At 45.5% G+C, this 14,023-nt stretch overlaps 1 protein-coding gene across 1 annotated transcript in view; it reads right to left on the reverse strand.

Moving 5' to 3' along the window:
• Positions 1-8,455: 8,455 nt before the first annotated feature.
• Positions 8,456-14,023, reverse strand: part of LOC117668248 (actinia tenebrosa protease inhibitors-like) — a 35,380-nt gene continuing 29,812 nt past the window's right edge. The window contains exons 9-10 of the mRNA XM_087875570.1: positions 13,414-13,440; positions 8,456-8,637 (exon numbers count right to left, since the gene is read on the reverse strand). Of these exons, the coding sequence (XP_087731696.1) occupies positions 8,456-8,637; positions 13,414-13,440 (209 nt within the window). The remainder of the gene's footprint in view (positions 8,638-13,413; positions 13,441-14,023) is intronic.

A 14,023-nucleotide genomic window follows, 5' to 3' on the forward strand; every position in this document is an offset into this window, starting at 1 on the left:
AAAACCAATATAATATTCTGGGGGCTCCTCCACTACCAAGTCTGTTCTTACTGTGATCATGTCTTGGAAGAGAAAGGGGCAGTTGCAAGCAGATTGCGTGTAGTTGTGCAGAGAAAAGAAGGTCTTATCTAGCTACCTTGAGAAGAGGCATCCTGAAAGCCGAAAATGAGCAGTCCAAAAGTGAGGAGCATGTAGTTGAAATACATCATGGTGATAAAAATAATATCTGATGTTGAGTTGAGCCATTTTATACATTATACAACAGGGAAATAGACCTGGGCATTCAAGTACTTAGAACGCCAAGGTTCACTTCCCTAAAATTTGAATAATGCTGATATACCCAAATGATTACTCCAAAGACCAACTGGGAATAGTAAGAAAAGTAAGTGTTAAAAGTCAGTAAAAGTCAATTGCTCATTCATGTAGTTGGAACAAGGAGGTCATACTTAGGGACCCTGGGTACAGTTCCACCTGTCATCCATAAGTAGGGCTGTATAGAGCATAACAAATGAATAACAAAATGTACCTTAATTAAATTGAAGCCATGAGAAAAGAGATAAAAAGGGAAAAACTAGAATGACCACCTCCCGTCACTCTGCATCTTTCTATCCTTGCAAACCATCTTTGCTTTTACCATCTCCATACTCGGCTGTGTATTTACACAACAAAAGTGTCTAATCTCTTTCCAGACTCTCCTCTAAACCAGCCACAACTCTAAATCTTTGGCTTCCTCATTAACTATTCAGTTTTTCTCCTTTTACTTTTTTTGCAATTTGATTCCCATTTATTTACTCTTCTTGACTGAATCACTTTCATTCACTTTTGTATTCATTACACCCCACAAACCCTTGACCCTTTTCCTTCTTGCTCTACCACAAAAATAGTTTACACACCCCTTTTCCAAGTAGGAAAATGACTATAATAATTTTCCTTTCCTTTGTTGAGCCCAAACCACCATCCATCTTTCTACAGCATTTCAAATGTTAACATGTCAACGTGCATCATCGAATCTTTACTCCACGTTTTACCAAGTATATTGCCAGCTAAGCCTCTGATGTGGAGATCGAGCTGCTGCAGGATGAGGAATTTGTGCTGTCCAGCAACCAGGAGTTCCTCGTCCTTCCAAATAAACAACCCTGGGGCTGCTTCTATTTAAGGAGAGCAATGAGCTAAGGCCTCTCCATTGGCAACAACCGATGGTTTCCTCAGACTCCGTGTGCCTTGCCTCCTGACTTGAAGCCTTGACTCTGGCCTGATGTAAGCCCTCCAAGTAAACCAGACAGGAAAAAAACAGTGAGCTTACTCTGTCTTTTTGTGAGGCTGCATTAACAGAATCGTGCAAGTCTGAAAGTACAAAACTCCCACTATCTCATTTTAACCACTTGATAAATTAGGGTGAATCTCTTTTAAGTTTCTTTTTCTGTCTGTTATTCAGCTATGGACAACAACTTGATTTTAATCTGATCCTTAGCTAGGAAGCACTTCTTCTCCTCCTCATTTCCCAATTTCATTTACATACACTGTTACAAGTGAAAAGAAAAAAAAATAAGAGATTGTCACTCTTAAGGAAACCCTGAAGATCATTGCATGACTCCAAATATTTTGGAATCTATTGGAAAAGAAATAAAGAGAAATCCTCCCAAAACTCCAGAGAAAGTGAAAACACATTGCCTGCCCATCTATGAGATGAGAACACTCCATTTTGAGTCTTTACCTATTGCCATTGAAAGCCCTTCAAGCAACGGACGTGCAGCCTGGAGAATGCAAGTTGCTGCATTGTCCAGGCTTCCAGACACACACACACACACACACACACACACACACACACACACACACACATTCCTGAGATCCCAGCCTTTTGAGATTGCCTGAGAAAATGGTGCAGGAGAGCTTTTCTCCCATTTGCTTGAGGGTTAGGGATTGTACTCCAGTAGACTGAAGTAGAAACCCCTTCTGGAGCTGGACATTCAACACTGAAGGGAGGGACACCTGGAATTTGGGAGTGGGGTTGGCCTCTTCCAAAGACTTCACATGTACCTTTTTTCACCCAGATTTAAATCTTTGTCGTGTCCGCTTAGGGTGGGAAAATTCATATGTTGTTTATATTGCAGTGCCCAAATACGTTGCTCTACATCTGTTGCTCCTTGTCCATGTACAAAAACAGTAGTTGTAGTTCTTGGAATAATGTCTTCTTCATAGGAAAGTATATTCAGGTATTTGTGTGCACGGGGGGGGGGGGTTCCGGCTGCAGGGATTCTGTAGCTGACCCTCCAGGAAGCTTTGGCCTGGCCTGTTCCATCAGGAGTTAGCGGCCGCACGCATGCACAGGCTAGCCCATGCCAACCTGGCCGGTGTGGGTGCACAAAGAAGGCCGAGATGGCGGGGTCGGGGCCTGCACTCATCTGCGCCTGCTGACTCCTGTGTGCGCATGTGCCTGCTGACTCCTCCTCCCCTCCCCCACCACCGGCCCAGGGAGGACAAAGAGAATGCTAATCGGGCCTATGGAAAAATCGAGTTTGACACCCCTGCTATAACAAAACATACTCTTACACAATCATTTCCTCTTATTGACATACAGTCAAGCACAAATGACCGTCCTTCTTTATACCAGCCTTTGAAGATGTTAAAATTTCAACATGTGTTATCTCATCTTTAAAACACATTTTACCAAGTTTCATAACCAGCTCAGCCTCTGTTGTGGAAATCAATAATAAGCACCATTTCTAGAGTACCTGGATGAACTGCTTGTCTGAGTTGCTGCAGGATGAGGAAGTTGTGCTGTCCAGCAACCAAGAGAATCAGCTGCTGCTGCTGCTCTCTGTAGATGAAGAGTCCCAGCAAGGAGTCGCCACTAGGACAGCAGAGCAAATACATTCTTCAAGGCTCCTTGCAAGTAAGCAATCCTGGAGTTGCTTCTATTTAAGAAGAGCAGAGAGCTCAAGATTCTCCATTGGCAACAACTGATTGTTTACCCAGACTCTGCAGGCTTTTCCTTCTGAAACCATTTGACTTTGGCCCAGGGGTGGGCTTCAAAAATTTTAGCAAGGGGTTCTCTGCCCAGTTGCTGGGTGGGAGTGGCTATGGTGGGCATGGCCTAGTCAGCCTCCTGCACCCTGGCCGGGGGTGGGGGGTGGGGTTGGGGTTGCCCTCCCTGGGTTCCAGAGGATTTTGTTCGAGCCTCCAGGAGGGCGAAAATGGCCTCCCCAGGCTCCAGAGGCCCTCTGGAGGCCGGTTTCCGGCCTTCCCGAACTTCCAGTAGGCCCATTTTTCACCCTCCCCAAACCTCTGTGCGCGCCAGTGGTGGCTTCCTCCTGGTTCAGCCCGATTCAGCCGAGCGGGTAGCGGTGACGATATGACGTCACTGAACTGGTTCTCTTTGTTTGGGAGCTGGGCCATCCAGCCCCCCCCCTTGCATTATTATTATCTTTTATTTGGCCCCACCCCCAATCTATTGCTGCCTCCTGAGTCCCAGCTGATCGACTAGAAGGAAAAAAACTGTTTAAACTCTTGCCGCGGGGCTTCAAAGGGCCACCCTACAGCTGATCAGTGTTAAAAGGCAGTGTGGTGGTAGACCAGTGCCTCCAAAAACAAATGGGTAGACCGGTGCCTCCAAAAACAAACGGGTAGACCGGTGCCTCCAAAAACAAATGAGTAGACCTGAGCCTCCAAAAACAAATGGGTAGATTGGTGCCTCCCAAAATGAATGAGTAGACCGGTACAGCTCTGCAAGCAGTTAAAAGCCTGGTAGACAAGTACCTCTGCTAAATCCTAAAGAATTGTCACATGACCATCAAGCCACGCCCACAAAATAAGCCATGCCCACAGAACCGGTAGTAAAAACTTTTAGAACCCACCCTTGGTGGGTTTCTTGCATCCAAAACAGGCCTCCTGGGGACTCCTGGGAGGGGGGGAGGGATGGGTGGGGCCAGCCAGGAGTGGGATTTGGGGGTTCTCTGAACCTCACAGAATCTTAGCTAGAGGTTCTCCCAAACCCCTGCAAACTCCCAGCAGCCCACTTCTGCTTTGGCCTAACATAAGTTCTCCCCACCCCGAAGTAAACCAGACAGGAAAAAAACAGTGAGCTTATTCTGCTTTATTTTAAGGCTACATTAAGAGAATCTTGCAAGTATAAAAGTACAAATCACCCACTGTTTCATTTTAACCACCTGATAATTTAGAGTGAATCTCTTCTAAGTGTCTTTTTCTGCCCGTTATTCAGTTACGGGCTTCCCCTGCCATTTATCTAGGAAGCAGTTCTTCCCCTCCTTTTCCAAGATCATTTTGACACATACCATTACCTCACCTTCATCCCCCTTGTCCAAAATTCCCAGGGGAAACTGATTGTGGGCTGGGAGAATGAAATTTTATTACTTTTATTTATTTGTTTGATTGTTTAATTTCTATAGCAGTCCATCTCAACTAATTGACTCTGGGCTACAAACGCTTCTAAAATGTATGTGCTCAGGATTACAGGTGGCATCCCTAAATTTTCTCTTCCCGTTCATGTGACAGCTGCCTCTCCCTCAGGAATCTGTGGTTCACACTCACATCTTCTAAGCCTGGTGTGGATAGAGCAGATGCACTTCCCCTTACTCAGTCTCTTTATTTATTTATTTATTGTCATATTTTATGCCGCCCGTCTCCCGAGGGACTCGGGGCGGCTCACAGAATAAAACAACCCAACAATAAATAGAATTAAAATGTTAAAATCCAATTTAAAAACCCCCAATCCCCCAAATTAAAATGCACAGCAGATCGGGGAATTTGCTGAAAGAGCCATGTCTTTAGGTCGGCGCGGAAGATGCAGAGGTCGGGGGCCGTCCAGAGCCCAGTGGGTAAACCATTCCAGAGGGTCGGTGCGACCGCAGAGAATGCCCTCATCCTGGGGGCCGCCAGCTGACACTGTCCGGCTGATGGGACCTGGAGGAGGGCAGTCCTATGTGATCGCACTGGGCGGTGGGAGGCCAGTAGGAGGTAGTCCTGCAAGTACCCCGGGCCCATGCCATGAAGGGCCTTATAGGTGAGGCCCTTATCTTGCTCTTCTTGAGGCTCCCCCTACCCTGTAGATGAACTCTTCCTGCTCGTCTTGATTACCACCTAACGTCTGTAAGACCAGTAGTAACCAAGGCCAGGTTTACAGCAGCGGTGAAATCCGGCCAGATCTATCTGGCTCGCACGAGCTAGTAGGGCTGGCAGCGGGAGGCTCTGCCCACCCACTGGGAAGTCATCATGTCCCATTTTTGACCCTCTGCACATGCACGGAAGGCTCTGTGCATGTATAGAAGAGGCACGCATGAGCGCTCACATTTCCGATCCGGTAGGGGAAGATAAGTGCATTTTACCTCTGGTTTGCAGGGATATTGGTTGTGATAGCGTTGTAGCAACTATGGAACATGGTTGCTGCCTTCTTTCTGATTCTGGATAAGCTTTCCAGTGTACCACATGTTTGACCCATTTGCCTTTTGCTTATAGTGTAACACAACGTCCAGCTCCTATTCTTCCTCCTTGTTTGTTAGAATGGGGAAGGGGAGTGGTTGGTGAGTGCAAAGGAGCAACTGCTTTCAAAAGGAAATGCTGATGGAATACTGGGTGAACTTTCATTGAAGCTGACAAAAAGCTACTGGGTTTGTTTCATTTCATTACTAATAAACGATCAATAACTTTTAAGGCCCGTTTCTTGGAAGTTCTCATGGATGTTGTACATTTGTAGACAGCCACACCAAATCCCCTTCTGCAATTCTAGGTCTTTTGACTATGTGCATGTGCTGCTTTCTGGTAGGTAGCCTTTGCTGGTTTGAGCCGTTCCTTTCAGAGACTTTGGGCTGCTTTTCTCTCTTGCACGGAATTGGTGTTGTGAGGGACTGTCCTTTCTTGTCTGGCTTTTGATAAGATGTGTAGGTGGAATCCATACGTTGCCTGCAATAGGGACAGATTAACAGAGGAGTCTGCAGAATTCTTGTAAGAAAATTCAGCAAGATTAAGAGATCCATTTAGTTACCTTGCTTGTAAGAAATATCGTATCTTACATAAAGCTGTTAAAGTTGCAGCTTGTCTGTTACATGCTGGATGATGCATGGATGACAAATTAATGTTAATATTCAATAAGTGCAAGAGGGCCTTCCAAAATTTTGATGTGAAATAGCTTCCTCAGTCTGTTATTGTGGGATTGACACAATCCTCTATATCAGAGGTGTCAAACTCGATTTCATTGAGGGCCGCATCAGGGTTGTGTTTGACCTGGGGGAGCTGTGGTGGGTGTGGCCAGGGTAAGCGTGGCCAGCTCAATGTCACTTGTGTCATTGGGTGCCTGTGGTGGCCCAAGTTTGTGGACCTAGTTTGTGGGGGCAATAAGCTGACTTTGTATAAATATACAAAAGTATGAAGGCTGTTGCTTAACGCATTGTAAGCCGCCCTGAGTCTTCGGAGAAGGGCAGCATATAAATCAATTTTTTTTAAAAAAGTGCTTTGCCAGCGAAAAGGGGCTCCCAAAATCTGTTTTCAGCTGCAACAGCCTCCTGCAACCCTCTGCCAGCAAAAACAGAGCTTGGGAGGGTTGCACGCAGCTCCTCCCGAGCTCCATTTTTGCTGGCAGAGTCACCGCAGGCTGATCCTTCGCTCTTTCCAGGGTGGCTCCTTGGGCCAGATCTAAGCCCCCTGTGGGCCGGATCTGGCCCCCTGGGCCTTGAGTTTGACACCCCTGCTCTATATCTAAAGATGGGATCTGTAAAGATTTGGAGCCGCTTCTTGGACTTTGGGGTTCTTTTGCAAAGAATAAAATAGGCCAGTTCAGAATTTGTTCTTGTGATTATACACATAATATGACTTAGTAACTTACATATTCTAATAGGCAAACCAGCTGCTGAAAGAATCCAGTAGAAATTGAAGGTTTAGAAGCTTAGCAGCGTTTAGTAAGAAATTGTGGTAGAAAGTATAAGTCCTGATTCTTAGTTTTGCTAGAGGCCGGATCATCATCCGGTTGTCCTCTGGGGGCTGAGGGAGGAGAAGGGGCATGGCCGGGATGGTTGCGGCCAAATGGGCATGGCCCGGGGGCACGGCCATCTTGATGTAGCTCGTGTGGGTGGTATCTATGGTGACTGGGCGGGGTTAGGGAGGGAATCCAGGGCTCTCCAGTGGGTGGGGTGGGGGATGGGAGGCTCATCCCAGAGGATGTGGTGAGGCAAGGCATGGGGCGGGGCAGCTACAGCCAATGTGCTTTAGCTTCTTTCAGTGCCGCTCGGTTTCCCACCACACCCCCACCAGGCTGGGGGGGGGGATTGCCTTCCACCTACTCTGCCACACCCTGAATGGGGATTGACCATCCCCCAAGCCCCGCCGCTGTCAAAGTAAATTCCGGGCGCTGTGCCGCAATGGACAGATGAAAAGCGCAGCTTTTGTCTGAAGGAGGAGGAGGAGCAGAAAGAAGAAAGAAGGAAAGCGGTCGAGTGAGAAGTGCCCTGGGAGGGTGTGGGCTGGGCTGAAGCAATGCGGGCCAGCCCCTTAAAATTTCCAGGATGGCTGTGTGGGTCAGATCTGACTTCATTGTGGGCCAAATTTGGCCCGTGGGCCTTGAGTTTGACACCCCTTTGCTAGAGCATGCTAGGAAGAGAGAAAATTGAGACGGTGTGCAAAGAGATACTGTAGATTCTCCAGAACCCATGGAAAAGAGAAATTGTATGGTAGTGGAACACAATTTAGAAGTTGTGGTGGTCACAGGAATAGAGGACATGTTCCTCATGTAAAGGGTGCCACAAAACATGTATTATTTTCTCAGAAAGGTCTTATCATCCAAATTCTTACATTTGTGTGAAGGGCAGGTTAAGTGCCTTTTGTTGGGCAACAGGATTCTACTAGAGTAGAGGTAGTCCTTGACTTACAAAGGTTCATCTGAATGTTTAAAGTTATAACAGCACTGAAAAAAAGTGGCCGATGGCTGTTTTTCACACTTACAACTCTTGCACCATCCCCATGGTCACATGATCAAAATTCAAATAGGTGGCAGCCAGCTCATATTTATGACAGTTGCAATGTCCTGCCATTATGTGATCAGCTTTTGCGACCTTCTGACAAGCAAAGTCAATGGGGAAGCCAGATTCACTTAATAACCGTGTTACTAACTTACCAAGTGCATTTAACAACTCTGACAAGCAAGGTGGTAAAATGGGGCAAAACTCACTTCACAAATGTTTCACTTAGCAACACAAATGTTGGGCTCAATTGTGGACATAATGCGAGGACTACCTATAATTATACAAAGATGGTGGTCGAAGGACACTAGATCCATTTCTTTTCTTCTGCAGACTGAGAAAACACTGGAAATCTGTTGGGTAATTGGCCTTGAAAAAAAGGATTCTCATTAGAAGCATCACAATGCAATTACTTATCCAAGTGGCATAGTTCTGAGGTTAGCTGAAACTCCACAGGGAATTCTTCAAAAGCTCTTTGCACTTACCTGGATCTATACCGGTTTACACTCCTGAAGACAATCCTCCTGATTCAAAAAGTTATTTCTGTTGCCGTTGCAGCCACCAAACCTGAATGATTTACAGGTCTTGGTAGTGCGATCATAGTAAAAGCGAGGAAAATTTTCGCTGCATGGGCCAACATCCATGGGCTGGTCACATGTCTCTAGCATGGATTCTGGGAGATTCAGGAAGATGAAAACAAGAGAGAGGTGTGTGTGTGAAAGTGTGCTTTTATGTAAAAGCTTGAATGTTTTCTTCCATGTACAACAAGGGAAACTATATTGACCAAGCAATTAAAAATAACTATGCATAAATCTGTTCTCTACATTTCCAAGTTTTCTATCGCATTCTCAGGGTGCTTAGTTTGGTGTTTGTGAGCAGACACTATTGCTGCAAAGTAGAGGCTGATGTTGGATTTGTCCTCTTTGCACATCTTTCCAGTATTCTGAAGTTGTCCTACTTTCCACTTTTTCCCATCCGAAAATGTTACTAATTTCCAAGGATCTGACCCAATAACTCCAGCACACAAAGCAGGTATTGAATCAGTAAGTATTTATTTACAACATGTCTATTTTTACAGGTGATCAGCTGGAACAACCTCTGGATTTCGGAACAGCAATTTATATACCTGAGAGGTGGGGTCAAGGTAAGGAGGAGTTAAGGGGGAGATCATGTGAGAGTGGTTTGTGTTAGCCCTTACTTTGCCATGCTGTCTGCCTCCTGTACTGTACGTTAGGCATTTATATGTGACAAAACTCCCTCTAAATGCCTAACGGGTGATGGTGTGGGTGTTGGTCAAGGTGGGAGTGTGCTACAAGCGAACACATAGTTTTGAGGTTAAGTAGGCGTGTTGTTCATGCTGTAGAGGTTTGGTGAGGATATCAGCCATTTGTTCTTCAGTCTCGCAATGCGTGTCCTTGATGAATCCAATGTTCGAAAGTTGTCTGACATGTTTGTGTTTAATGTCAATGTGTCTTGACCTTTGGCCTATGGCATCTGCCTTGGATATGTTGATGGCTGCTTTATTGTCCTTGTGTATGATGATTGGGTATGATGGTTCGGCCCAGATGCTGGAGAGTAAGTCATCGAACCAAGTTAAATTGTTGGCCGCCTTGGACAGGCATATGTATTCTGCTTCTGTGGTGGAGGTGGCCACTAAGTTCTGCTTGCCCATATACCAATGCACTGGACTATTATTGATGAAGAATATATACCCGGATGTACTCTTTGCATTGTCCGGTTGCATTGGTGTTTCACTGGGCTTTGCATCCAACATATTGCATTTATGTAAGAGCTCCAGGATTTTTTCTTTCTGTGAAAGTTGGAACCCTTTTTTTTGGTCTTGTTGATTTGGACTCCCAGATACTTGTTTATCTTTCCTAACGTTTTTAGGGTGAAGTGTTTACCTAGTTCATCAGCAAATTCATCGCATTTGAGTTTATGGTGGCCAATGTATAGTATATCGTCCACGTATACTCACGTGGACGTGAGTATACCACGTATATATACATATTCACTGGAAGTACCCTCTCTCCTGGTGAAAAAACAGATGTCTGCTGATGTGGCTGTGAAACCCATTGTCCTGAGAATTTTGGCTAGACACTCATACCACCTTTTCCCTGATTGTTTCAGTCCGTATAGACTTTTGTTCAATAATGATGTGTCTCCCTTTAGTGTGTTTTTTCCTGGTGGGGCCTTGACATAAATTTCTTTGTCAAGTTCTGCGTGTAGGTAAGCAGTCTGTACATCAAATTGATATACCTTGAGACCTAAAATGGATGCTATCACCAATGCACTTTTAACACTCTCAGCCCTGATGGTGGGTGAGTATGTATCCGTGTAGTCGTCAGGATATTTTTGTGCATAACCTTGCACCACCAATCTGGCTTTATATACTTGGGTGATCATTGCCTTCAGGGTTGAGGTACGGTAGCCCTCCGCTGACTATGACTTTACCTATGTTTTTTTTTATTCCTAGTCATGTATGTCTTTCCTTCCTTGAATGAGATTTCAATTCCCGTGTCTTTACTTAACTTCAAAGTGGCAAGTATGTTATAGGGTATCTCGGGCACAAGTAACACCCCCTCTATTTTGCCTTCTCCTGGTAAGTCTATGTTTCCCTTTCCGGTTACTAGGACCTTGTTTTGGTTTGCTACCTTAATTAGGTAGTTCTCTTTCGTGAATGATGATAGTAATTCCTTGTTGTATGTGGTGTGGTTAATGGCTCCTGAGTCTATAAGACAGATGTTTTCTTTCCTTACTTGGCTGGATGATCCCTAAGGCCGTAAAGTGACTGACTTTCTCTAGAGCTGTCTCTATGCCCTCTTCTGTCTCTTGGATTGGCGGAGTCTCTGCGCCTGTGTCTGCTGTCTGAGGAGTGCCTGTCTGGGAACCGTGGTCTGTGGTCTAGTCTGTCCCTGCGATAGGCGTGGTCCCTATCTCTTGTGTTTCTGGGACAATCCCTCTTATAATGGTTTCTGGAACCGCACATGAAGCATTCGGGCGTGTTGTGGTTTCTATCTTGGAACTCTACTCTTTTGGCTGGTTTATGATCTCTGCGGCATAAGGATCGGTCCTTCCTCAGGTTGTCCTCAACTATCAATTTATTGGTTAGTGTTTCTAAAGTGAAGTGTTCCAAACTAAGGCTGTCCAGCTGTATAATGAAACTGTCCCAACTGGAGTCCAAGGAATTAATAATAATACTTATCATGCTTCCCTCTGTTATGACTTCCCCCCTCTGTATTAGCTCGGCCCTAGTGGCGTTTCATGTTAGTAGGTGCTCGCTCATGGAGGTCCCTGCCTTGTGTCTGGCTGAGTGGAAGTCTCTAGAAATTCTGGTGGTGGTGGCCATGCTCTTTCTGTAGAACAGACTAAACATTTTTTGTATTAGTTCCGGAACGGTTAAGTGATGATTGATGCTGGGATATATACTGGGTGAAATGCTAGCTATCAACATATAGTATGCTTTGTGGTGCAGAAAGTCTAATTCAAATGTCCATGGCTTTTCAGGAGGGTCAGTGATCAGGAATAGCAAGTTCTCCCTTAAGAAGATAACCTGGAGTTGTTGGTTCCACTCTAGGAGATTTGTCCCGTCTAATCTTAACTTAGGAAAATCATTTGGCAATGTCCCTGTGCTGTGTGTGAGGCTACTTACAGGCTGTCTCTGTCCATGGTTTTGGACGTGAGGGAACTCGCAATATGGCACAGGTATGCTTGCTGTTAGTCTGTACTGACATGCTTCTATGGTCTTTTCTTCTCTCTTTGTAGGCGGATTCTGCGCATGCTCAGGATTTATTCTCATCCAGGAATCGCCGGAGAAGGAGCTTGAAGCTGTAGCTCCTGGGTGGAGGCCCCATTCGATTGGATGGGTCCCCAGCTCGGTCTTGAACAGTCTCAGGTGGTCAGTGGGCACTTGGGATGTCGTCTGGATTGCCGGGATGCTCCTTGGACCATTCTGGTGACTCGGATGGCTCGCAGTAGTCGGGTGAAGGTGCGGGAGGCCTGGTCCGACGTGGTAGCTGCAGGCTGGGACCGGGCCGAGATCCACGCCCGTCAGATGTTCCAGGCGTCTCGGTTGGGGTCGCTGGATTGGTGAGTGCCCGATTTGTCCTCTTGGTTCCGGAGTAGGTCTAGGCGGCGGTGTGGTGAGGTCCCCGGTGGGTTGCGGTTGTAGCAGCATCCTTGTTCTGGCGGTCGCGTCCCCTGAGTAGTTTATGGTGGTGGTCTCTTGTGTGTCAGCTGCCTTTTCGGGGCCCTCCTGGGTGTCTGGGTGTGGGCCCGGTAGCTTTATTTTTGTACCTAAGGCCGCGGTTAACACCCGTATGGCCTTATCAATGTCGAGCTCGGTAGGCGAGCTTATTTGGTTGGATTCTCGTTCACCCTCTTCTTTGTGGTTGTTTTCCCCAGTTGCTTGCAAGTAGGCCTTGGCTCCCGCCTTGTAATTCAAATCTTGGGAGCCTCTTGGTGATTGGTCAGCCATCTTTGGTGATGTCACTGTCCAAGATGGCCACCGCAAAAAAGGCACAAATTCAGCCTCAGCTCTTTCGGTGGGGGTATAGTAAGGGGGCATATTTCCTACCATGTAGATGTTTGTGTGATTCGGTTCAGCTTCGTCCTCTCCAGTCGCTGCTCTGCAGTCCTCTATCAGGCTTCAAAGGTTCGCGATGAGATCCTGCTTGGTTGGAGCTGACTCTATCAGGTTCAGCAGTTTTCTCCTGAAGTCGCCTTCCTCACTTGCGATGGCCTCGGAGTCGTTTTCTTTTTCGGTTTGTTCTCTCTCGATTTTGGCTGGGGTGCCTGGGTTGGAGATCTGCTTGTTCATGTCCAATGTCTCTCTTGGCATAGCTCCCGCAGGCGATAGCCGTGCTGCCATTTTCTTCGGAAAGGCTCGGGTGTTTGCTCTTCCCCTTGCTTCAGGCAGTTTAGGTATTCCCGACATACCTTGGAGTAATTGGGCTAGTAACCATCCTCTGCTACCATATTGTTACTAATTTCTGAGGATCTGACCCAATAACTTCAGTAAGTATTTATTTACAACATGTCTATCTATTACAGGTGATCAGCTGGAACAACCTCTGGATTTCGGAACAGCAACTTATATACCTGAGAGATGGGGTCAAGGTAAGGAAGAGTTAAGGGGGAGATCATGTGGGAGTGGTTTGTGTTAACCCTTACTTTGCCATGCTGCATGCCTCATGTACTGTACGTTAGGCATTTATATGTGACAGAAAAATCCCAAAGGAAGCAGTTGTGTCTCCTGAGATCTTCCTTTGGAATTTAATAGAAGCATGGGTTGTGTGCTAATTTAAGTCGTACAAATATGGACAAATCCAAACTTCTTGGAGCCAATGTGAAATGTACCAAGAAGTGAAGCAAATACATAGAAAAATTACAAACAAGCGATAGAAGATCCAAAGCCATCATATATCTTAAAGGTCAAATGAGCTCTTACCTGGAGCGTGAGGTTTCGCAGTATTTCCTACAGTAAGGACAAGAAAAAGTATGTTATTTAAGGACACTTCCAGGTGTCTTTCCTTGCCACCTTCCAATTCTTCCCATTTTTTAAAAAAAAGTTCAGATTAACCACATCTCTTCTGACTGTTTGAAGACATTGGGATGATAGTAAGTATGAAGATGTTTGCATTTTACAAATCTAAAGAGGCTGAACAGAACTGGCATTCAATCCATCTCATCATGTGCTGGAATGTGCCGAGATGGACAAAAGAGCTCAAAGAAAAGGAAGATACGGAATATTATATAATCTGGCATAAATGGTATCAGTAGTTAGAGAGTAGAAATAATGGATAATAAAAATAGGGGTGAAATTTGAAAATGGAAAGAATGAATATGACAATGTATAGAATGTATAAAATCAATATGATTGTTAAGAGGTATAATGTAAATAAAAGAAAAAGGGACAAGAAGAAAATGGAATAGTATAAAGGGAAACGGGGGAGAATGTAAATATTAAAAGATGGTCCCACTCGTCATCTTCAGGCTGGTGCCTTTGGCTTCATGCCTGTGCAAGCAAAGCATGATCGGAACTGCTGTCTCTCTATAAA

Source organism: Pantherophis guttatus, chromosome 9 (assembly GCF_059756535.1).
Source record: "Pantherophis guttatus breed Tessera chromosome 9, ASM5975653v1, whole genome shotgun sequence".
In the NCBI taxonomy this organism is placed as follows: domain Eukaryota; kingdom Metazoa; phylum Chordata; class Lepidosauria; order Squamata; family Colubridae; genus Pantherophis; species Pantherophis guttatus.